This window comes from Fringilla coelebs, assembly GCF_963513975.1.
Source record: "Fringilla coelebs genome assembly, chromosome: 3".
Classification (NCBI taxonomy): domain Eukaryota; kingdom Metazoa; phylum Chordata; class Aves; order Passeriformes; family Fringillidae; genus Fringilla; species Fringilla coelebs.
The window spans coordinates 2,784,918-2,808,111 of record NC_140030.1 but is presented as its reverse complement, the minus strand read 5'-3'; the positions used below and the strand labels follow the sequence as shown (position 1 = coordinate 2,808,111).

General features: G+C 44.5%; 1 protein-coding gene across 8 annotated transcripts in view; it reads right to left on the bottom strand.

Annotated features, from left to right (window-relative positions):
• The window catches only part of HMBOX1 (homeobox containing 1), a 105,204-nt gene that overhangs the window by 38,083 nt on the left and 43,927 nt on the right, over window positions 1-23,194 (bottom strand). For 6 of the 8 annotated variants that reach the window (XM_084202716.1, XM_084202719.1, XM_084202717.1 and 3 more), the window contains exons 2-4: window positions 21,038-21,121; window positions 8,713-9,192; window positions 6,546-6,631 (exon numbers count right to left, since the gene is read on the bottom strand). In XM_084202716.1, the coding sequence (XP_084058842.1) occupies window positions 6,546-6,631; window positions 8,713-9,192; window positions 21,038-21,060 (589 nt within the window). In that variant the 5' untranslated portion in view covers window positions 21,061-21,121. Of the gene's footprint in view, window positions 1-6,545; window positions 6,632-8,712; window positions 9,193-19,781; window positions 19,864-21,037; window positions 21,122-23,194 lie in introns of all 8 variants that reach the window. The other 2 variants (XM_084202721.1, XM_084202720.1) reach the window with 2 other exon arrangements.

Sequence of the window (23,194 nt, the reverse complement as noted above, 5' to 3'; positions counted from 1 at the left end):
CTTGACCTAATATGATTTATAAAAGCCATTTCTTGTCCTGGGCAGTAGGACACAAAGGTTTGTGTCTCACTGCTTTTGGCTGCCCTGCTCCCATTAATTAATCACTGGGTAACAGCTCCAGTCATTTACTTGTTTACTATGGTCCACTTACACTCATTGCAGTGAATTAGTGTGTGTTGAGTGTCTGGATAACAACCTAAGATACAAACACAAAGCACTGGTAGATAAAAATTATAAATAGAGATTAAATGTCTTCCATGAGTGGAAAATCTGAATCGTGCTCAAGAGGCTGCCTGACACTGTCACACGTGGCACAGATGTCACCACTCCACACAATGTGCTCAAGGACAAGGCACAGCAGCAGGAGCCAAAAAACTCAAGCTGGGTCTTGCCATGTCCACTTTCATGGAAACACTGAAAAATCTGAGTTGGAAAGACCTTTAAAGGTCATCTAGTCCAACACCCCCTGCAGTGGGCTGGGACATCTTCAGCTGGATCTCGCTGTTCAGAGCCCTGTCCAACCTGACCTTGAATCTTTCCAGGGATGGGGCAGACACCAACTTCCTGACCAACCTGTGCCATCTTCATTGTAAAAAGCTTCTTTCCACAAATTATGCACTGTTCCAATGTCCTGAACTGCATCAAAGTTCTCCCAAACAGAGCTGGATCTGTGCTGGGATTGTTTTGTGGCTGTCACTTAGCCACAGCAGCTGAGCCTGTGACCTACTGCAAGCGCTCACAGCTCATAAAGCTGCTCCTGTAAAATGTTTTTAAGCCATAAAATTTATCTGTACCTCAGCAAGGTTGAGTCCCCAAAACTATCCCAACAGCTTTACCAACCCAAGGTCACATGCAAAGTCTTTCAGAAGAACTCATCCAGGATCTGCCAGATCCCAGTGCTGTGGGATCCAAACCCATCCTTAACTCCTTTCATTGTACAAAAACAAATCCCCCAAGTTGTCATGTCAGAGTTTCTTCCATCTCAAGTGGGTTTCACACAGTTGACTCACAGGACAGGGACCACCAGGACCTTCCTGTCACATTGTCTCTAATCACATTCTGCTTTAGGGAATTGCACTGGCAACAAAAAAGAAATCATCCTGCTGCCAGAAGCAATTGATGAAATAACTTCTCTGGAGTAGTGAAAACCCAGCTGTGCTGAGGAAATTCACTCTCCAAGTGAGGCAGGGATCTCAAGGAGAGCTGTGGTGCTCTGGGTTCAGCATCAGCAGGGCCAGGAACACACCTGGTTATGGACAGCAGCAGTTTTCTCACAGAAAGCACTGCAGGAAAGTGGGAGCCACAAAGCATTACTGCAGCTCAGATGCTGACTGCTTGTGTCACACTCACTCCTTCCCACAGCAGGTCACACTTCCCAGTGATAAACAAACCAGTCTGTGCTCACTCCCCTGGCCAGCCCTGCTGTCTCTTACACAACTGATTAGGGGAGAGTTTGCCCTCCAAAAACATAAAATAAATGGAAAAATACATCATCAAGAGAAGGCCACTGCTATGAGCAGCTCAAATCTGCTCATAACCCTCAGCTCTGCTATTCATCAAGTCTTTGGGAACTGGTTTTCACCTTCACTGAGAGATTTGTTCAGCAGCTCTGCTTTGCATTTCTTTAATGTTTCTTTCAGGAGAGGTTTTCAGAAGCACCTGGAATACGTCAGAGCTGGAGAAGAAAGTTAACTGACTGTGTTTTAATTCTTCACTTTGTAAGCAAAGTCCCAGATTGAGAGAACAAGAGCTTGCAAAGGACATCTATCAATTTAGGAGATTAGCACAGCTTGTTTACAGAAAACCTGCAAAGATCAAAATCATAAAAAACAAATCTCTGTGTTGTCATGAGTATTAAAAAAAAAACAGGAAGGAAGATGTTTCTCAAAATGCAGCTTCATGCCCCTTGAGATGATCAATAATTCAGGAATTTTCTGAATTCTCTTCAGAGTGGAACTAGTTAAGTTTCCCTGTGTATTGGCATTTGCTCAGCATCCCTCTGTGTGTGGGTTCCAAACCTGTGGGGATTTTATTTGTTCCAGCAGTGCTCCAAGGCTGCCCTCCACTGCACGTGTGTTTAGCATAATCTAAAGCCAAGTCTTAGAGATCTCCTATCAATTAAGGCAGAGGCAGGAGGACAGGGCTGGGTTGTACAAGCAGAATAATTGGGAAGGGTACCAGAACTGCACCCTGGAAAGCTCTCTGTGTATTTAAAAACAACCCCAAAAATGACTTCTGCATTTTACTGTTGATGGGTATGAGGTTTTTTTTAATGGTAGTTTGGTTTTTATGTTTTTAAGAACTGAAAAAACTGAATTGAAATTTCTGCCCTGTAACTTCAAGAAAATAAGGGTGTTTTTTTTATTCCTTCCCTCCCTATGTGTAAAAAACAGGAAAGGTAATATTTCCAAACCTTGCAGAGGCATCATCCATCAAACCACTTTAGCCCATCTGCAGAGGGCTCATCCCTGCGCTCTCCTCCCTCTCTCCTTTACTGTAGAACAGAAAGACATCAGCTCCTGAAAATATTTCCCCACCCTCCATCTAACTTTGGAAGCTCAGACAGCATCTCTGAGAGAAGTTCATATTTCTCTCTCCATCCTCTGCCTTCTGACCATAACCTGGTGCCCAAGTACAATTCTTGTAGCAATTTAAGCAAATTCCACACAACTTCAAATTATATTTGATCAAAATTTGGCAGCTCACCTGCCCCACGTGGGGCTGAACCCCCAGCCCTGAGCAGGCTGCAGGGATGTTAAAAGGAGCTCCAAACACCAGGAGAGGAAATTCCGCAGGAACTATTATTAGCTCCTGTTTATACTGTCATTTTTCTTATCAGTAGGAGATTATTTATACAGAGCCCAACCCAAGTGCTTCTTGTTTATCTTATTACAGACACCATTAAAAAAGTTTCTATAAAAAGCAGCTCCTGTTTTTAGGACCAGCACTAGTAAGTGTTATGCTAAGTTTTTGCTGCTTATCAATCATTCTTTATTTTCAAGTCACTTTTTAATACCCTGTTACTATTTTCCAACCTGCCCTGTCCTCTCCATACACCAGGCAGCCCTGTAGAATGTCTTCCAGGTTTAATTTTTCCTGTCAGATTCATTATCTAAATGACTTTTAGAGTTTCTGGTAATTTTATAAGTATTAAGAGAGCCTCAACATTTTTCTACTGTAACAGCTGACTTTAACCCTCAGCTCTGTGCTCCTCTCTCCTGCATCCTCCCTCTCCATCACTTGCCTTGTGCTACAGCAAGAAAAACAAGAGGAAAAGCTGTTTACTGATGCAGAACTGCTCTGTAGGACTATGGATTCTGTAAGTGCTTTGCAAGGTTAGAATTAAGATGGGGAAAAAGGAGAAATGTGCTTCTGAATGAAAGTGTCATTTGAAGAATTAGCAAAATTAGGCAAAAAGGAGGTTTTGAGGGGTCACAGTTGCAGTAGAGGTTTCTGCACCAAGGACAGAACATGGCAAGTTACAGAATGGGGATAAATAAGGTCATAAGGAAAGGGGAAACAGAATTGGTAGAGGTTGTAAGGAAAAGTTGCCAGCAGAGGTAGCCCAGCCAAGCCACTCTCCTGGACAGAAGAAGACATAAATTTTTCATTTCTTGCTTGCCTCTTCCCAGAGCAGAAGGGATGAAGACTAAAAGCCAATTTTTCTATTTTCCTCTTGTACAAGTAACTTTTTACAGAAAATCTTTATCAGTAAGACTAAGGCTGTAAATCCTGAGGTGATGCCATGTGGGATCATACACTCTGCAAAGCCTCTGCCTATACAAACTGGTTTTTTACTGAACTAGAAGTGGTATCCAGACATTCCTTGGGAGTCTCTTCCCCAGCTGAAAGGGATATTGGAGGCATCTGAAGAATACTCCAAGTCATCCAGCACTCATCAGGCTGAGACAGCTCTGGAAGGGAGAGCTCTGGAACGCTCTGCCCCGGATCTCTGTCCCAAGCTATTTCAGCCACTCCTCACCACTCCCTGCTTTTGAGAGGAAGCTGATATTTCTCCTTGCTAGAGCTGAGCACACTCTTTAATCTGGTCCTTCCAAACACCTCTTTGAGATTTACCATTTCCCTCAGATAAGGCATTACTATGTACTTAGGAGTGGCACATAAGTGCTGCACATCTGTTTATACAAGGCTGGGGGTTGATTTAAAAAGAATCAGCTCCCACCCAGCACAGGGAGGATGACTGAGATGCAAAGATGTACTGGTTTCCCATGGATTTGGCTCAAAAACAAGATAATAACACAGTGCCTTCAGCTCAGCCCTCATTCTGTCCCACTGACACCCTGCAGGATTTCTCTGGTCCCTCTGTGAGCACACTGGGGATCCCCCTTGTGCTGCACAGGAGGGTTGAGTGGGAAGGGTGTGAAATCCAGGCAGCCACGTCTCAAGTGGATGGTTGGTGTCATTTACTCACAGGAGGAAACAAAGAGAACTTCCAAAAGCTAAATGCCAACTTGATGCCCACTAAAATCCAAGGCTCAGGATGGAAGGAGGGAAAGGATCAGGTGTGAAGAGATTGGTCTTGCCTTTCCTACAGCTTCTTGCAGGGTATCAAACACATGCATCAAGGGTTAATTATAATTAATCAGGTAATTATAATTAGATCCATTCCTTTCATTGACACAGACTTGGATCTGGTGTGGTGATTCTGATTCAATGACCCCACAACTGGCAGTCCCACTGACCAAAAAAAACCACATTGGCTCCTTTTGGAAAGATTCCTTTTGTGCAGTTCTCCCCTCTTTGCACAACTTCTCTTGTAGGGGAAGCCAGCCTGCCTTTCTGGGTGCTATACAGAGGTCAATTCAGAGATGGTTCTCCAGGACTATACTCAGGCAAGGAATGAACAAAAGCAGGAGAGTAACCCACTAAGTACCAAAATTTTAAACTTCAGGTACAACTTAAGCAACTCAACTTATACATTAATTTTTGAAGTACTAGTGCTAACATCTGATAAGGCCAGAAACATCCCTTACATTTACACACATTGTTAATCTCATGATTTTCAGGATGAAACTGAGACCAGGGAAGGACAGAACAGTTGGAGACATGGAAAGAATTCCTGGCTCTGTGGCTCAAGCACCAGTTCGTCCTTGCCCACCTCAACTGCTGCCATGTCTGCAAACCCACAGCTCCCAGAGAGGTGGATTCCTATGACGTTTCAAATCCTTGAAATATCATAAAATAATAACTTTCCTCCTACTGCTTTGGCATTCCCAGACATCTAGGAACCTTAAAAATTATCTATTTCAAGATTTTTATCCGAACTTGAGTTAAAAAGTTAAGGAATCATAGAGGTGTAACATGGGATTGAGCTTTCTGAACTTTATCATCAAGTCTTCATCCTAAAGGAAGGGCTGGAGTGAATCCAGGGCAGGGAATGGAGCTGGGGAAGGGGCTGGAGCACCAGGAGCAGCTGAAGGAGCAGGGGAAGGGGCTCAGCCTGGAGAAAAGAAGGCTCAGGGGCAACCTTGTGGCTCTGCACAACTCCCTGACAGGGAACAAAGGACAGAATGAGAGGGAACAGCCTCCAGCTCTGCCAGGACAGGTTCAGGTGGGATATTGGGAACAATTCCTGCCTGGAAAGGGCTGTCCAGCCATGGCACAGCTGTTTAGAGCAGGGGTGGAGTCCCCATCCCTGGAGGGATTTAAAAGCCACGTGGATGTGGCTTGGGGACATGATCAGTGGTGGCCTTGGCAGTGCTGGGGCAGTGATCAGACTCAATGGTCTCAGAGGGCTTTTCCAACCAAAACGATTCTGAGGCTGTTTTAGGCAAGGCCTGTGTGCCTGGAAGGGAGAAATAACAACACCTGACCCCATGGAGGAGCAACAGGACTTTGTCACCCTCTCTGTAAAGCTCTGGGGAACACACCCAGGGAAGAAGTGGCACCGCTGCAGTGAGTTCACCTGTCTGGATGTGAGAGAGAACGCTCAGGGCACAGGGCACCCAGAACTGCTGCTCCTTCCCGGTAAAACCTGAGCTGGTCTGGTCATCCCTCAACCTCCCTTTGGATTTTTATTAGTGGTGACTCAAAGGATGGATAAAACTTTCAATTCTCATCCTCCAACTCCTGGCTGCAGTGGTGCCAGCTATAGCTGTGTCTCCTGACTATTCATATACTTTTTAATATATAAATACACATTATCTCTCTCTCTCTCCGTACCCAGAGATGCAGATATGCATCTATTTGCTGCACTCAACAACAATTTAAGAATTAAGGAAAAGCGTTTTCATTTTAAGATAAGAACTTCAGGCTTTATTATAATGCTGTAAAATAAAATCTGCCAGCACAAGCCACAGGAAAAAAAAAAAAAGAAGAAAAAAAAAAAGTGATTCACTGGGGAAGTTCCATGATGTGCAGGACAATGGGTCTTAAATCAAAGGCATACATTATCATGACTAAGCTGACAGATCTGCACTGCAATGCAGAAAGCCAAGTGATATTCCAACATCTGCACCGTGCTCAGACAGGCAGTTCAGACACAGAGATTCCCAAAATGAGGAAAGGACTCCCCGAGCTCTTACCTGTTACCTGTGCAACAACTGCTTGGGAAATTCTCCGGTTGGCGAGGAAGGCTTTGATTTCCTCCTTTATCACACTGCTGTCCCTCCTACCAAAACAAAACAACAACAGGACACACAAAAAGAGGGACGGACCAAAGTGCACCTGCAAGATGCAAAATGCCTTTTATTTCATTTATTTAGGGGACAAGGAGTGGGAAGGCTGGCATTAAAACAGCCCAAATGCCTCAGTGCTGGACACTTCTTTTAACAAGTGTCACGTTTGATCAAAGTACCATAGCAGGAGAATGGATGACTCATGTCCCATATAATTCATATTAGGTGCAGCACTGCCATATGGAATGTACAAAGTTTCATTACACAGGGATGAATAAATCTCTCATACCAGCATAAAAACCTCACTCGTAAAAATGAGGCAGAAAAATAAAAAATAAAGGATAGCAGGGGCTGCATGGTTAGTTGCCCAAATGAATATGCATAGACCAACCTCCTCCAGCATCCCAAGGAAAAGATCCAAAATTTTGCAGCCTCAGTCCTCACACCCCTCCTTTAGTCCCCTACTTAGTCCAGAGCTTGCACTGAACGAACTGAGGTCTTTGTACCATGTTTACAAGGTCTGCACAGGTAGTTCAGAAGGGGCTAAAAGTGTGCTAAAAGCAAATAAATTGGAGGTTGCACAAGTACTGTGATACACAGCAAATTTCAACTGAAATAAACACATACTTTGCCCCTCCTCTTCCTCCCTCCCTTCCTGAGAAGGGCAGGCAATTAAAACCCAACTTTGAGACATTTCCCTTTCCCTTCTCCCGTCCTGCCCCAGCTGCATTGAAGGCAGACTCAAGCTTGCAAAAGTAAATGCAAAATGAATGTTGTGCTGTGGGTTCATTTTTATTTCTGTACTCAACACTCATCATCCATATGCCTGCAAACACAAGCAATTTCAGTTTAAATAAGCACTAAAAGCATTACCTGAGACTCACTGCACAGGAACCCAAACCTCAGCCATGGGAACTTGGCACTCTGCTGTACTCACCCCCTTCCTGCACAATTCCATCATCCCGCAGCCGACAGCAAATGAGGTTGATCGGCTTTTCTTACTGCTCATCTCTAATCCTCTCCCCCAAAAGCCACATCTTTCCCTGAAATCTCCAAACTACTTCCAACACATTTCCATTCACTGGAGCTTATGGACTCCAGTCCTCCCACAGGTACCTTCAGGAATAATGCAGTTTTGGGGGGAAAAAAGAATAAATTCCAACATTACGACCAAAATTGTTTTGAGACATTTGGCCTTTCCTCTTATTTCTCTGCGCTCTCAAAGCCCACTGACTGACTTTCATCCTCAGGAGTATAATCCCCTCCTTTCATCTTTGCCATAATGCTGAAAAGAAAGCTGCTAAAAGTAAAGAAAGGTCAGCCCTGAAAAAAAAACCATCCCAACGGCTCTCAGAGAAAACTTCTGCTTCTTCTTTATTATTTGTATTTTCCTGCATCACTCTGCAAATCCCTGCCACAAACTATAAACAAAGAGTATGCATCCTCTCCAGATCCCCCTGGAAAACTGACCAATCCAAGTTGGATTCCCTACTCTCCCTCTATATGGAAGGAATTACAACAGGTGTGAAATAGTGGAGGAGGAGTCATGTGAGTTGATATTTGATCAGAATCCTGAATAAAAATAAAAGAGTGTTCTAATATCAATCCAAATTTTTGGTATAGCACTGGAAAAATTATTTCAAGAGTTAGACTGTGGGGCACTCCCAGAGGGCCAGGGCCTGCCTCCACAAGGCAGGTGAGAAGCTCTGGGATGGTGACCCTTGGAGCACTGGCAGGAATAACTGCCTGAAGCAGCTCCTGCTCTCCTGATCATCATCATCATCATCATCATCATCGAATCCTCACGGCACAGTGTGGGTTGGAAGAGATATTTCAGGCCATTTAGTCCAAACCTACTGTGATAAGCAGGGGTATCTTCAACTAGATCAGAGTGCTCAGAGCCCTGTCCCACCTGACCTTGAACGCTTCCTGGGATGAGACATCCACCACCTCCCTGGACAACCTACGCCAGCATTTTACCCCCCTACAACCCCTATTTGAGCAATCTTCCGACACGCCCACTCCTGCTGAGGCACTTCTCACCTCTGCACCTTTTACAGAGACCTCCACTCACCTCATCAGCTCCTCCACTTTGTCGTCGATGTCCAAGTCCTCCTCGGAAGCCTCGAAGCTGTAGGACCTCTGGGCCAGGCTGTTGGCCAGGGGGTAGCGGGTGGGCGACATCTTCCCGTTGAAGGCAGACAACCTCTCGTTACTCTCCCTCCCGTTCTGATTCGTAGTGCAAGGCTGTGGGGAGGTGTCGTAACTGTTGCTCGGGGACGGGGACATCCCGGAGTGCTGCGTCTGTGTGGAAGCCGTGGCCGTCGAGGACGAGGCCGGGACGTTGTTGGTGCTGTTGCCGTAGGAGCCGCCTCCGTAGCCGGACCTTCTCCCGAATTTGTCGCTGTGCTCTTGGTCCAGACGGTCCAAGGTTTCCAGGGCGTGCAGGATCTCATGCCTGGTCATTCCCGTGCGTCTCAGGCGCTGCAGGAGGTCAATCTGCTCTATGGTGAATCTTGGCTCATCTGTGTAGTGAGACATGGTTTCCAGCAGGCTGGAAATGAGGGAAAACACAAAACGCTTCAGTTCAATAGGTCTACGTGGCACGTGGAAGGTACTTTATAAATTCTGGTGAAAAACTTTAAGAGACACACACACAGCAAAATCTGCCTCCAACCAACCTCAGCAGGACACCTGCTATGAATGCCAATCTCACTACACAGTAGAAGGGTTCATTTTCCTTGGAGTGCTCCAACAGCATTTCAGACCTCTCCTGACATTCCCCACCGCCTGCACCAACCCTGCAGTTTGTGCCCTTTTGTTTTTGATAAACCACTGCTACAGAGACTGTGGCTGCTCAGTCATTATGGCTGCAACTTGATCCCAGACAAAAATTTGCCCAGTGTTAAGTACCCACCAGACAGGAATCTCAGATTTCTGTGGTGGCCACAGATCTGAGTTTTTCTGGACAAGTTTTCACCAGTTATGATATGAGATTTATGAATCTCTACTCTTTCAAATCTTAACTACAAAGAGTTCGAGTTGCCCTAACTTTTGTAGCTACCTTGAAAAAAAAAAAAAAAAAGAAGATAAAAACAGACCCAGCGGAAATTCTAGTGGCCTGTAGGACCCAAGCTGATTTGACTGAAGTTGGATTTCTGAAGTTAGGAACTTTTGAACCTGGAATGTTGTCACAGATTGCCTGCCCTGACAAGGAAAGTGCAGCACATCCAATTACTCCTGAGCTTTCATTTAAAGAAATAAGTCTTCAGCTTTTTCTCCTCTAAAGATTGGCTTCTCAGGTAACTTGACCATCCTGGTGGCTCAACAAAATCATTTTTAACTCCTAAACTTCCCAAGGAGCCACAACAATGAACATTATTTGCTGCAAAGACCAGAAATGGAACTGAAAAAAATCACAGTATTCCCCCTTTGTGCTCCATTCCTAAGTCTCCTGGCTACAGATCCAAATGTCACACAAACAATAAGATCTCCTCCTTCAGAACTCTAGATCTTGAGAAGAAGGGATGGCAGATGGAGGGCAGGCAGAACTTGGCAAGCAGAATATGGCATTTCCCATCCTTCTCAGGAATCTTCTCCTGAGTCAAGGGTTTATTACCATTCCTGCAGGAGAGCAGGGTGAAGAGATCACTCAAACTCCAGGAGACCTGACAGAGCTGATGTACAATCCCTGCGAGCCAGAGCAAATCACAGCTGAGGGAAAGTCAAGGAAGAATTCCAAGGACCCCGTGAAAGCCGGGAGAGGGACGATGGCTGTCAGGCTGAGAGACCTTCCAGGGACAGGGCTGCCCATTCCTCCCTACAAATTTTGAGGATGACTCCTCATGTCCATTTCTGCCCTGGCACAGAGAAGTTCCTAACAGGAGCCATGGAATGACTCGAGATCCAACACTGAGAACTGGCTTGTTGGAGTAGAGCTGAAGTAGAGCTGTAAAGACAAAGCCAGGATGCCCAAATCCACAAAAATAGCACTTGCAGCCTGGGAAATAAAGAAATGAGGAAAAAATCTCATCTTTGTCCTCATCCAGCAACTACTGAGCTCCTTACACTGTTTCATGGGAGAAGGAAGCAGGAGGACAATGCAAGGGGATGACTCCCATCCAAGAAAATGCCTGCGTGAGAAGACAGACGTTCTACATCCACATCAGCGCTTCAGCCCAACGGGAATGTGCTGTCCTCTGGAAAACTGATTACTGGAAACGTCCAGGCCATTTAAAATTTTCCAAGACAAGCACCCAGACTGTTGAACCACAGGAGGGCATGGCAGGCAATGCAGCAGTCGACCTGCAACTGACTGGAATTGTAACAACCACAATTTGGAAGTGGCATCCCAGCCTGAGACCTTCGGAGCTTGGCGGGGAGCATTTGGAACCAGACGTTGTGTTCCAGGTTTGGCCCCTGGGGGAGGCAGGGCTGCTCCATCCTCCTCTCCCAGCTTCAGGAGAAGCGTCACAAGGACTTACTGACTCATCACAGCCAGCTCTGAGCAGCACCATTTTCAAGCAGAAAATCTCTTTAAACATCTGGCCTTGAGGTGGTTTTCAGTGGATATGCCAGCTCACCCTTCCTCAGGGCAACACCTGGTTTGGGCATTTCTTACCCGTGTTTCTAATGTCACCATTCCCTGCATCATTTATCTGCCAATACCAAGTTTCATGTGCTCAAGTTCTTTGTTTGAACTGCAGAATTTAATGAGCCAGAGCCTCCAACCAGAATTACCTCCACTCAAAATTCCTACTTTACAGACTCTTCAACATTTAGTACTAAAACATACTTTAAATTATTTAATCATCCATTTATCACAGACACACAAACCCAGAACTTTTGTCCTTGGAGCCCCGTGAACTAAAAAACTCCCATCTGACAACAACAAGACTTTCCAGATGGCTTCAAGAATGTCAAGCAACACAGAATCATGGAATTACAGAATGGTAATTGAAAGGGGCTGTAAAATCATTTAGTTCCACCCCCTGCCATGGGCAGGGACACGTTCCACTATCCCACGTTGCTCCAAGCCCTGTCCAGCCTGGCCTTGGAGACTTCCAAGGATGGAGCAGCCACAGTTTCTCTGGGGAACCTGTGCCAGGGCCTCACCACCTCCTGCAGGAATTGGTGGCCATGGCCAGCAATTCCCTTTAAAATTTGGGTGTCATTCCTGATTTTTCTGAAGTGCCAGGGCTCAGCTCCTGGATCTGGGTGCCCAGGCCAAATTAATCTCCTTTAGTGAATTACACACAATGATTTGGTGAATCCTAAGTGTCCTTTAGTGAATTCCAGCTAATGAAGTGCAGAGTTCTCAGATGCAGGGGCAGAGGTTGACCTCCTGTTGCTCGTGGCCATACGAAGGAAAGAGCTCCGGCCTCAATTTGTCCCCCTTTGACACAGCTGAGCTTGTGCAGGAATTTCAATTCACAGGGATGCAAAGGCTGCTGGGCAAGGCCACCCTCTGCCTCAGGAATAAGATATTCAATGATTTCCAACTTCTATTCTGTTCCAACTTGTAGTCCTGTTCATCAATGGACTTTAAAGCCTTGCAGAAATGAATGTAAGAGCAGCAAATTTAATGTCAAATTAACTCCATGATACTGTGTTTAACACAACCACTGGAAAAATGTGGACAACTTGGAAAAAAAAAAAAAACTAAACTAAAATAAATTTTCTGCTTGTCTGTCCAATGAATTATTCCAGCCCTCCAAAACTTTTAAGGCAACTTCTGGGTAATTTTTAAGAGGTAAGAACATCAAAATTAGAATAACTCCCTGCTGGTCTCACTAATGTCATCCACTGATGCCCAAAGTGCCTTGTTTGTATCTGCACACTCAGCAAATATTGCACTGACACATCTCATTGGTCTTCTTGATCTGGAACTCCTGTTCCCATCTTCACAGGCTTTTCTACACAGCTGTGAGATCTAGAAATAATGCTCCTGAGGGACTTTTATGATTGAAAACAGCTGCAGGAACTTGGAATTTTCCATTAAAACCCCAAAACAAATATTGCAAAATGTGGTATTATTGAACATGTTCCAACATTGCCAACTATCCACATCTTTTTAATGAATAACTACAGCAAGCATTATTTCAAACTGTTACTCGAGCAGGGCTTTGGTTATTTTCCCTTTTTAAAATATTTTAATAAACTTATCCTGTTTAAAGATCAATTTACAAAGCAGTTAATTAAATCAACCATTTTAGAATCACCCTAATTTCATTCACCTCATTAATGAGTGAATATTCTCTACCACTTCATCCCCCCCCACACTGCAGTAAGAGCCTCTTATCCTCCTGCACTCCTCTGGCTACCTGTAATTCAATTTATTTCCCCCTCTTTTTCCTTGTGAAATACAATCAACTGCAAAAGTAGCAAGGAATAAAATACAATAGAGACAAGCAGAATGATTGGGGGGTATAGGAGAAAATCAAGATGGAAAATCCTTTTCCTGAGAACAGGACTGTGGACTGACTTTGCTGTAGGCAAACTTTGCTGCCTGTGTAGCAAAATATCCTCTACATCCCATGCATTATCTGCTATCAATACTCTCACCACTGACAACAGGCTGTCAAATTTCCTTGGGGAGACGCCCCAAAAAAGATATATAACCAAGGAAGAACAGCTGTGCATTTTTTCTCCCTGAAATTTTGCAAGCAAATTTCTAATTCAGCTCGAAACTAAAAGTGACCGATTTTTTAACAACTGAATCTTGCCCTTTAAGACAAAGTTTCTTTAGGTTCTGGCAGAAAAAAATCTAAGTAGCCTAAAATATCAAACTTCTTTACATTCCTTACACTAAGTTGGCAATCACCCCCAAAAAGATGGTCCAATTGTACCATTCTAAAGCATTAAAACTTCATGCTCATCTTTCACGGCTCATCCAAAAGCAACCTGAAGTACTTGAATATCAGACTGAAGGGAGAACTCTAAGGAGTAAATAAAAAGGAATTTATTTCCAGCCCAAACCCACAGATATAAAATATCCTGCAGGTCCCAACCAGCCCAGTGCAGCACCACTCCTCCCCTTCTGAGGGGATTTTGTGGAGTGGAGGCTGTTCAGGGGCTGCTCTCACCAGCACTGCCTGTCCTTCTCATTCCATCAAGATTTATTTAAAATCTTTTTTTTTAAATTAATTCCACCGTTTGGATGTGGGGTTCCCTCCCCAGTCTGACTGTTCTGATCTCCAGTAGGGATATGTGGCCAGTGCTCTCCTCCCTTCTTTTCCTGCACTGCATAGAGAAAAGTAAGAAAAAACACATCAAGGGTTTCTCACCTACTCTCACAGCCCAAGCCCACACTGATACAAGAATCATTTACCCAACACTTAACTTTCTAGGTGATGGAGCACAGCAGAATAATCCCATAAAAACAGCTACGAACTAAGTCCATGTCCAATTGAACTCGCAGAAGTTCAAAGCAATTCAATTACCCGTTTGGGAATAAGGCCAGACAGCAGCCTTAACACCTCTAACACTTGAGAAAATGGCTCTGGACTCTTTAATGATCACAAGAAATCATTTTTTCCACTCTTCTACTCACTGTAGATGAGTAGGAAGCACTCTAGCATCACTGAGGAGATGCTCTTCTGCAGAGGTCCTTCTCCAATTCCCATTAAAATTCACAGCTTTATCTAATAAGCAAAGCTCAAGACTTACAAAACCAGTTGAGCTTTCTGCTGTAAGACCTATATTTGATATAATCTGCATAATATGGATGTGGGCAAGAGCCAAAGTGTTCAGAACAGGATCCTAAGTCTGGTAATTGGTTTAAGAACGATTCTGATCGAGTCCCATCAACTGAGGAGAGTAGGATGGGGAGAGATGCCAACATTTACCCTTCTCTGACACAGCACAGGGTAGGACACCCCTGCACTGCACTGGCCTGCTCACAGGGACGTCCAGGATTTGTCATCTCATTTATTACAGTACCAGCATTTTTCACAACATCACAGGCACCTCCTTGGTGTCACTCACTGCCATCTCACCATTTAAATGGAAGAGCAAAATCACAACATAAATTGTGGCTTTCCAGTTGAAATAGATTTTTCCAAAGTACACAGCTAAAAAATCACTTTCTACAACTCGTTAATTAAACCAGAGTTTTAACTACCATCACAGTTGGAAGCTGAACTCCTTAACCTGCCAGATTTTTCCTGTGTGTCTGTGCATCTACTGCGGGTGAGAACTGCAGCCTGAACAGCTCTGGAGGTGGATGCCCTCCTGATGTTAAAAAGGGGCATTAGGATGGCATTGCTATTTCCAAAGCAATGCAATTTGCTTATCACCCAGTCTGACATTCAACCACCGAATTCACATGAATTCTGCTCCCAAATCCTTCCTATGAGCACCAGTGACTACAAAGAAACTCCACTTCCAGCTGCCCACTCTGAATTTTTTAACCCTGTTTTAGATTATGCAAGCTTGTTTCTCTCTGCAAACATATTTATGAGACCCAAGGACCAAGCATAGTTTCATTCAGTCCTTCCTCTTCCACACAGAATTCCAGGCTGGCGTTGGTTGGAAGGGACCTTAAAGCTCATCTGCCACAGGCAGGGATGGCACTGAGAGATGAAGTTGATCAGGGCCCCATCCAACCTTTCACCCCATCCCAAAGGATGCAGTTGGGTCTTCCAAGACACTCAAAGGAAGGGCTTTCATTGAGCTACAGCTGCCCCACCAACAGCACTGACATGTAGCACCAAAAAATTCCCAGAATCCCAGAATGTTCTGAGTTGGAAGGACCAAGGACCAAACCCAGAGGCAAAGACTGTGACCCTTCCAGGGCAGCTCTAAGGCACTGCTGGAAGAGACTTGGAGCATTTAGGGCATAACAGTATCCAGTCTTCTGAAAGTCAAGGTTTGGCCTTTTCAGTTCTTACTGAACAAATGAATCTCCTTCAGTTTGGAGGGTGGGGAGGCCCTGGCACAGGTTCCTCAGAGAAGCTGTGGCTGTACCTGCATCCTGGGAAGCATCCAAGGCCAGGCTGGACAGGGCTTGGAGCAACCTGGAACAATGAGTGGAATCCCTGCCACTGGAATGAGATGATCTTTAAGGTTCCTTGCAACACAAACCATTGTGTGACTCAGTGATTCACAGATATATAAATATTGCAGAACCACCTAAAACTTTGCACCATATTAAGCAAAGCTGCCTTCAAAACCAGGAGCTGATGCTGTGAATTCTGAGGCGTAACAGAGGATTAAGGATCTGACTCATCACTTATGCTCATCAGTTGCAACTCCAGTATTTTCAGAGGAGTTGTATCAGTTTTCAACAGAGAAAGAAAAAACCTCAGGCCTGAAGTGCTCATCATGTCAACGAACACAGAGCCATCCTCACCCATACGTTTGCATAATTATCTCCTGCAGTTGCATCTCTGGGTTCTGATTTTCAAAAAAAAAAAGGCCTCTACTCCCATTCATCCTGATTCACAAACAAAATGTAATTCTTGTAATGACTGCTCTCATCCCGGGGAAACGAGAGCCTCGTGCTGCAGCAAGGAGGGAAATCAGGCTCTGAGCTGAGCCCCAGAGCCCCAGCATCAGCAGCTCTGTTTAGGGATGCAAAACAGCAGCTCTGGAATGCAGAGCTCTGCCACACGCCTTCGATCAAAATGGGGACAATTAATAAGAGCAGCCTGAAACTTCTGAAAATAAATCCGGCGTAATCAAATACTCACCGCTACACAAATTAGAGGAGGCAAGCTGAGAGCAGAATATCAACACATCGTTTCTTCAGGAGGCTTCAAGTTTCTCAGCTGGTTAAAGAGCCCCAAACCCCGACTCACTGCTCTACACAAGCTGTTCTTCCACTTATTCTCTGAAATTCTCTGCTGATAAAATAATTTTAATGGATGCTGGCAGTGAGCAAACCCAGTCGTTTTGCCACTTGGGTGAGCAACTTACTCTGCTTTACATCTCTGGGAAAGAGAGAGAGAACTTGAGATTGATCTTACAAGGCAAAAATATAATATAAATGGCAATTATTGTCATAATCCAAGTCTTACAAAAGGAACTGACCTCTGACTAAGCACAGGGCTGGCAGCCAGATACTTCTGAATTCTACTCAAGGCACGCACTGATTCACACTGACACCTTATCTGTCTAACCCTAACCTTCCCTACTTCCAAAATCTGGGTTTCCTGCTATTGTTGCAATTCTACAGCAACAAGGCAGGAATTCAAACTGAGCATGGATTCAAGAGCAGAATGAGGGATCAGCAGGACTAACAAACAGAGAGAAAAACTATAGTGGCAGCTGAGTGCTGAACCAGGGCCCAAAGCCCAAACCTGTGCCAAGAGCAAGGAGGAGCTCTTGGACTTGGGAGCCAAAGACTAAACTTTGGATATAGAAGCACTGTAACAGCTCTCAAAGCAGGACTTGTGTGCTTCAGTTACCATAAATCTCATGAACACACTGAAATAGTGAAATCCATGTGAAGAAACAGTCATTTAAAAAGTCATCAATAAAACTAAGACATGGGCCTGCCCTAGAAACCAGACTGACACATCCCTGGCAGTGTCCAAGGCCAGGCTGGATGGGGCTTGGAGCACCCTGGGATAGTGCAAGGTGTGCCTGCCCATGGCAGGGGGTGGAACTGGATGAGCTTTAAGGTCCCTTCCAACTCAAACCCAAAACACTCTGGGATTCTACAATAATTCATCATTTTCAGCCATCAGGATTACAGGGTACAGTGCTGTCTTCTGCCTCCTCCATTTAATTTCAAAGTTTGACCAACCCTTTATTAAAATGCAGCCAGAGTCCCAGAACTCTTCTCCATTCATTCTGACACCTGGGGAAATACTCCAATCACAAGATCCCCGTGAGGCAGGCAAGCAACACTGCACTAATTTTTGTGATCAAGGGCTCCCAGAGAGGGGCTGGACTTTGGACAATTCCAAATGACTTCTTCAGAGTCACACAGGAATTTTGCAAGAAGGCAGAACAAGAGCCTGGCCAAACTCTGAGCCTCTGCTCACCACACATACAGGGTTCATCTGTAGCATCACACATGACAAAGTGCAGGACAACTTTCAAGCAAAGCCATCACCAGGATTTCCATCACCTCTTCCACACACGAAAAGAGACATTCTGCAGTATTTCAGGCACCTTCATTCTCCTTCAGGATCTATCACCAGCACTAACAACTAAAACACTTCTTTAAAAGAGAAACTAATTACTTCAGAAAACTAGAATCCAAACCCAGGGAACAGCTGAACCTCAACTACCCCTGTTTTTGTGCTTAACTACAAAGCAAATTATTTTCCACTAGAAAAACAGTTTGCAAGTGCAGTATTACTGGCACAGCCTTAGTGAAGACAGAAATTACACCTGGAGAACTCAGGAATAGATAACAGTGTCTCCTTGAAGAAAATAAATCACAACAGCAACAACCATGAGCTTCTGGTCACTGCTGCTTCCATACTGGAGTTTTATTTTAGTTAAAAGCACTTCAGAAAGAAATCAGTATCCTAATTAATGCCCTTAATTAAGCAACAAACATGTCTTTGTGTAACCCAGACCTGAACCAGGGAAATTTCCTACATGACAGACAAGAGCCAGGCTACATTCCACACTGCCAAAGCCACCACTAACCAATGTCCCCAAGTGTCACATCCACACAGCTTTCAAATCCCTCCAGGGAAGGGAATCCACCACTTCCCTGGGCAGCTGTGCCAAACCCTTTTGAGGAAAAAAAACAACAAGATTTTTTCTTTAGGTCACTTTTGCTATGAAATCATGAATTAACTCATCTGGTTTATCTTAAAGTGAAACCAAGGACTCAGGCAGGACATTATTTCAGTTAAAGAAGGTAAAAAAGCCAAGTGAATGCTCCCAGAGTCACCCACTGTTTACACAATACCTTGTCACTGAAGACAAAAGGAGAAAATCAGCTGAGTTTTCTGTTACCTGAGTTTAATTAACCTGTTCTGTGTCACATTTCAAGGACACTGCACAGGTACAGCTCAGCCTGTGGTGATTTTCTAAGCCATTTTATGTCCAGTGCCTCCTCTTCAATCTGTGCTGACTTGGTAGAGTTCACACTCTTGTTCTTTTCTTCCTGTTGTTTTTCCCAAACGATGACAAGGCTTCAATCCAGTTCTTCTCCACCTGCATTATCCACCCTGATTTTCTTTTATTCACTGCCCAGACTCCCCTGCCATTGATGGCAGTTAAATTCATAAGCACTGGCCTGGTCATCCAGGTAAATTTGAAGTGATGACAGTGAAACTGTCTGGTTCTATCAGAAATCATACTTTGAGGGATGTAAAACATACTGACAGTCATAGCTCACTATTAACACATATTAATTAATCAATATGGACTACAAAGCTCAAGTAATTACTCCCATATTTATGGGGAGCCCAATAGAGATAAAGCTGTGTTGGCTACAGGACTTAGTTTTAGATAAATTCTTAATTCCTGTGAAGCCAAGATCAAGAGTTCTGTGTTCACACCATGCCTCAAATCCTCTCCAGCACTGACTTACCCTAATAAGGGCAAAAATGAGGCAGTGAAATGGTAACTTGCACCCACGGAGCTCCAACTCTTAGGAGTAACCCAACTACTCTCTTACCATAGCAGTGCTGCAACTCTTCAATCTTAATCACTATTTAAATTCAAACTTTAAAAAAAATTTTTAAGGCTCCATTTTCTTCTTTCCCCTTCAATCCCATTTACCCTTTTTAAAAGATATCTGTGGTTTAATCTGGAAATGTTTTATCTAAAGGGGTGATCTCGGCCCATTTCCTCTAATTTAATATTCTCTAACCCCCTCCAAATAAGTTCCCCCCAGTTTTCCCTCAGTCAGAAATGATTCACCTCTACTTCTACAGCATCTTCCATGGCCATACTGACTGCACATACACTGGAATAAATCAAGGAAGCTGCTACTGCTCTGCTGGGAGGAGGCAGCAGAAAACTGCACAGGGGCAGAACATGACTGAAATTGAGCTAAAGCACAAGAAATTCAAGCTATGCAATTCCCAGTCTGGAAATTTCTGGCAAAAGCCTGACACAAAGCTGTGAGATGTCCTTGTGCTCACTCAAAAGCACAGAGGAGCTCTGAGGTCACTCAGGAAACTCCAAATTACTGGGATAACAAAGATGCCCAGGGTGATGTGGCCTTACCTTCAGACTTCTCTCCTGCTGTGAACCAGATCTTTACAATTTCAAGTGGTGATTGTAATACTGAAATCCAACATACTTCCAGCTAAAAGGAAGAAGAGGAGGTGGCTCAAGGGACTGACAGCAAAGTAGGAAACCACCAGTTTTGAACAGAACACTAAACCACCAGCAACAGAAAATCACTAATTAATGGTGTTTTGAAATCCATTGGAGTTTGGTTTCCAACACTAAATCCCTGTCAGTCATTATTTTTTGCTGTGACTCCTTCTACAGAAGGCTGTGACTGCACTGCCACTTGCACCATCACTGTCCAAGGATACATCTTCATCCTTGAAATAATCCATCAGGGAAAATGTGATGCATTCCCAGCAGCTCAGTTCCTTGCTACCTATCCTGTAGAAAAGGTTTCTCTTTCTAGATCTGACAGAAGGAACAACCTGAAGTCAAGAGATCCAAGTATCTCAGGATCTGATTGCAGGGGATGAGCATTTGTTGTCCTGTAACAGGGATATTGTGAACAGCCACACAGGACTGGCCAGTTGGAGATGAGTGACAGCACCGTGCAGGTCAAGCCCTTCCTTTCAGCCTGACAAGCTTCAAAATTTGAATTAATTTGCTTATTTATTGAAGAAACAGCATGGAAACCAATGAAATTGAAGATATATGACAGAAGTAATTAAAAGGAACAAACTGATTCCAAATTCCACAATGAGATTTGGACAACCTCGACTGGCACTGAAGATACTTGAGTTGCTTGGACTAACACATCCAGCACCAGGGTTAGGTGAGGTGCCCCAGGTTTTCTGTCTCTGCCAGAGGCTACTAAACTGAAGGTGTCTTATCCCTTTCAGCAAAGCTAGAGTGGTGTTAAACTCTTTACCCCTCTCATTTGTTCAGTTGCTGTATGGAGATCTCTCCTTTAACACTGATTTTTCTCTGATCAAGACTGATTTTCTAAGAACTGCATCATTTTCCTTCTGTTTCAGTGACAGAAATGTAGAAGCACAAACAGTACATGAGACAGACCAAGTGAGCAATTCAATGTTACTACTCCCTAATTTAAATGTCCAGTTATTTTACTATTTCTGGTTTAAATGTCTTCCCTGGTTTAAATCTTCCACTAAACCAGTGAAACTCTCTGACTCAGCTGACTGCTCATAATCACTGCAACCATTTCTCTGCTCTTTTTAGACAATTAAACAGAAGAACACCACAAAATTACTCTTTAATTGTTATGAGTTTCTTCAGCTTGTACTTACACTACTGGAAAAGTTCTGAGCATACTTTACATGAGGATGGGACGTTACAAAGCCTCTTGAGGGTCTTCAGTGTTATTCACCATTCTGTAAGACACAAGGAAAAGATCCAAGAACATTAGAGATGTCTGGGAGAGGCAAAGGGATCCAATCACATCATTCTGGATAATCTGTCACTAATCCAGACTCACAGACTTCAATGCACACAGTAGATTCTTATGGAGAAAGTTGATGTCTGGTGTTGTAATCAGTCCAGAGACAAAAATTTAAATTACAATTGATTTCTTTCGGCCACAAGTAAATTAATCTATGCAATCATTTAGCCTTATGACAGTTACCTACCCTTTTAACTCACAAAAGCTATTAAAAGGATTATTTGGCCAACATCCTCAAAGAGCTCAGGAGACAGGTACTGTGCTCTGAGGAGGAATGACCTAATAGAATTTTCCTCAGCTATCACTGCTGATGTCTTTCTCCACAAACTAACACAGACTGAAAGTGCTCCAAAAGTCAAACTATTAACCAAGAGGAAAGAGAAAAGCAGGATGTTATATCCAGGCAGAGCTGGGATAGAAAATTAGTGGATACAGCAGCACAGGGAAATGCATGGGATAATTTCCTCTGCTCCACCTGTAACATCAGCAATTGTGGATTGCTAATTCATGGAGAGCAGCCATGGATAGACACATCCTGGCTCTTCTCGGTGGTTAAAAGTGGTCCAGACATTAGAGAATGACTCAACCTCTCTCAACATCTGCTGAAGATGTTGGGGAAGAGCTGCACCTCTCCCAGATGGAGCCCACTGGGCACACAGGGATGCAGAGGCACAGAGCTGGTTAGGCTGGAAAAGCCCTCTAAGATCACAGAACCCCAGAATGGTTTCGGTTGGAAGGGACCTTAAAGCTCCTCCTGTCCCATGCCCTGCCATGGGCAGGGACATCTTGCACTAGCCCAGGTTGCTCCAAATCCCATCCAACCTGGCCTTGGACACTTCCAGGGATCCACAGACAGCCACAGCTTCTCTGGGCACCCTGTGCCAGGGCCACACCACCCTCACAGGGAACAATTCCTTCCCAATATCCCATCCATCCCTGCCCTCTGGCAGCGGGAAGCCATCCCCTCCTGTCCAGTCCCTTTTTCCAAGTCCCTCTCCAGCTCTCCTGGAGCCCCTTTAGGCTCTGGAAGAGGCTCTGAGATCTGCCTGGAGCCTTTTCCAGGCTGGACACTCCCAACTGTCCCAGTCTGGCTCCAGAGGGGCTCCAGACCTTGGAGCAGCTCCGTGTCCTCCTCTGGTTTTACTCCAAAGCTCCATGTCCCTCCCTCTGCTGAGCACCCCAGAGCTGGACACAGAATTCCACATGAGGTCTCACAAAGCAAAGCACAGGAGGAAAAACACCTCCATCAAGACCATGAAGTGAAATTGTTACCCCAGTGCTGCCAAGGCTGTCCCCAAGTGCCACGTCCACACGGCTGCCAAACCCCTCCAGGGATGTGATACCATCTCCATGTGGTTTTTTCCCCTTTTTTCCTCTGTGAAGAACTTCAGGAACTTTCAGGACCAAAGGCTGGGCTGAATGAGGTTTCCCAGAAGTGGAAGCACTCAGCTTTTGACCAGCAGCTTTCCTGGGAGTTTCAAGTCTGTCCGTAAGAGCCTTCTCCCACCGGCTGTGGCCAGGGAAAGCTCTGGGTGTTTCCAGGGAGGGGAGGTGCTGAGAGTTGGCTGCTGCTCTTCCAGAACAACTCATTTGGCCCACACTAAGGTCCTGAGCTGCCTCCTTCCCTCCAGGAAAAGAGGTGACCAAGATGAACAGTGCCAGCAGACCCCCACAGGCCACATTCTGTGAGCTGGGAGAGAATCACTGACACCAAACCACTGATGGATGGAAGAGTCAAACACCAAGGTCCCTCCCTGCCAGCCACCCCAAACCTTTTAGAGAGACTCCCCCACCAAACCCCTCCTCTGTCAAATCTCTTAACTGCATTTTAAACATACTCCCTGAGGCAGTCACAAAAAATATGAGATCATGCTGCTGACTTCTTGCCAAATTTTAATACAGAGAGCTGGTTTGTTTTCCAAAGAGGAACAAATTAGACTTGAATATATACAAACTTTCTGAAGGTCAGAGGGGCTAATGATAAAGAACTGGATTCCTCAGAGAA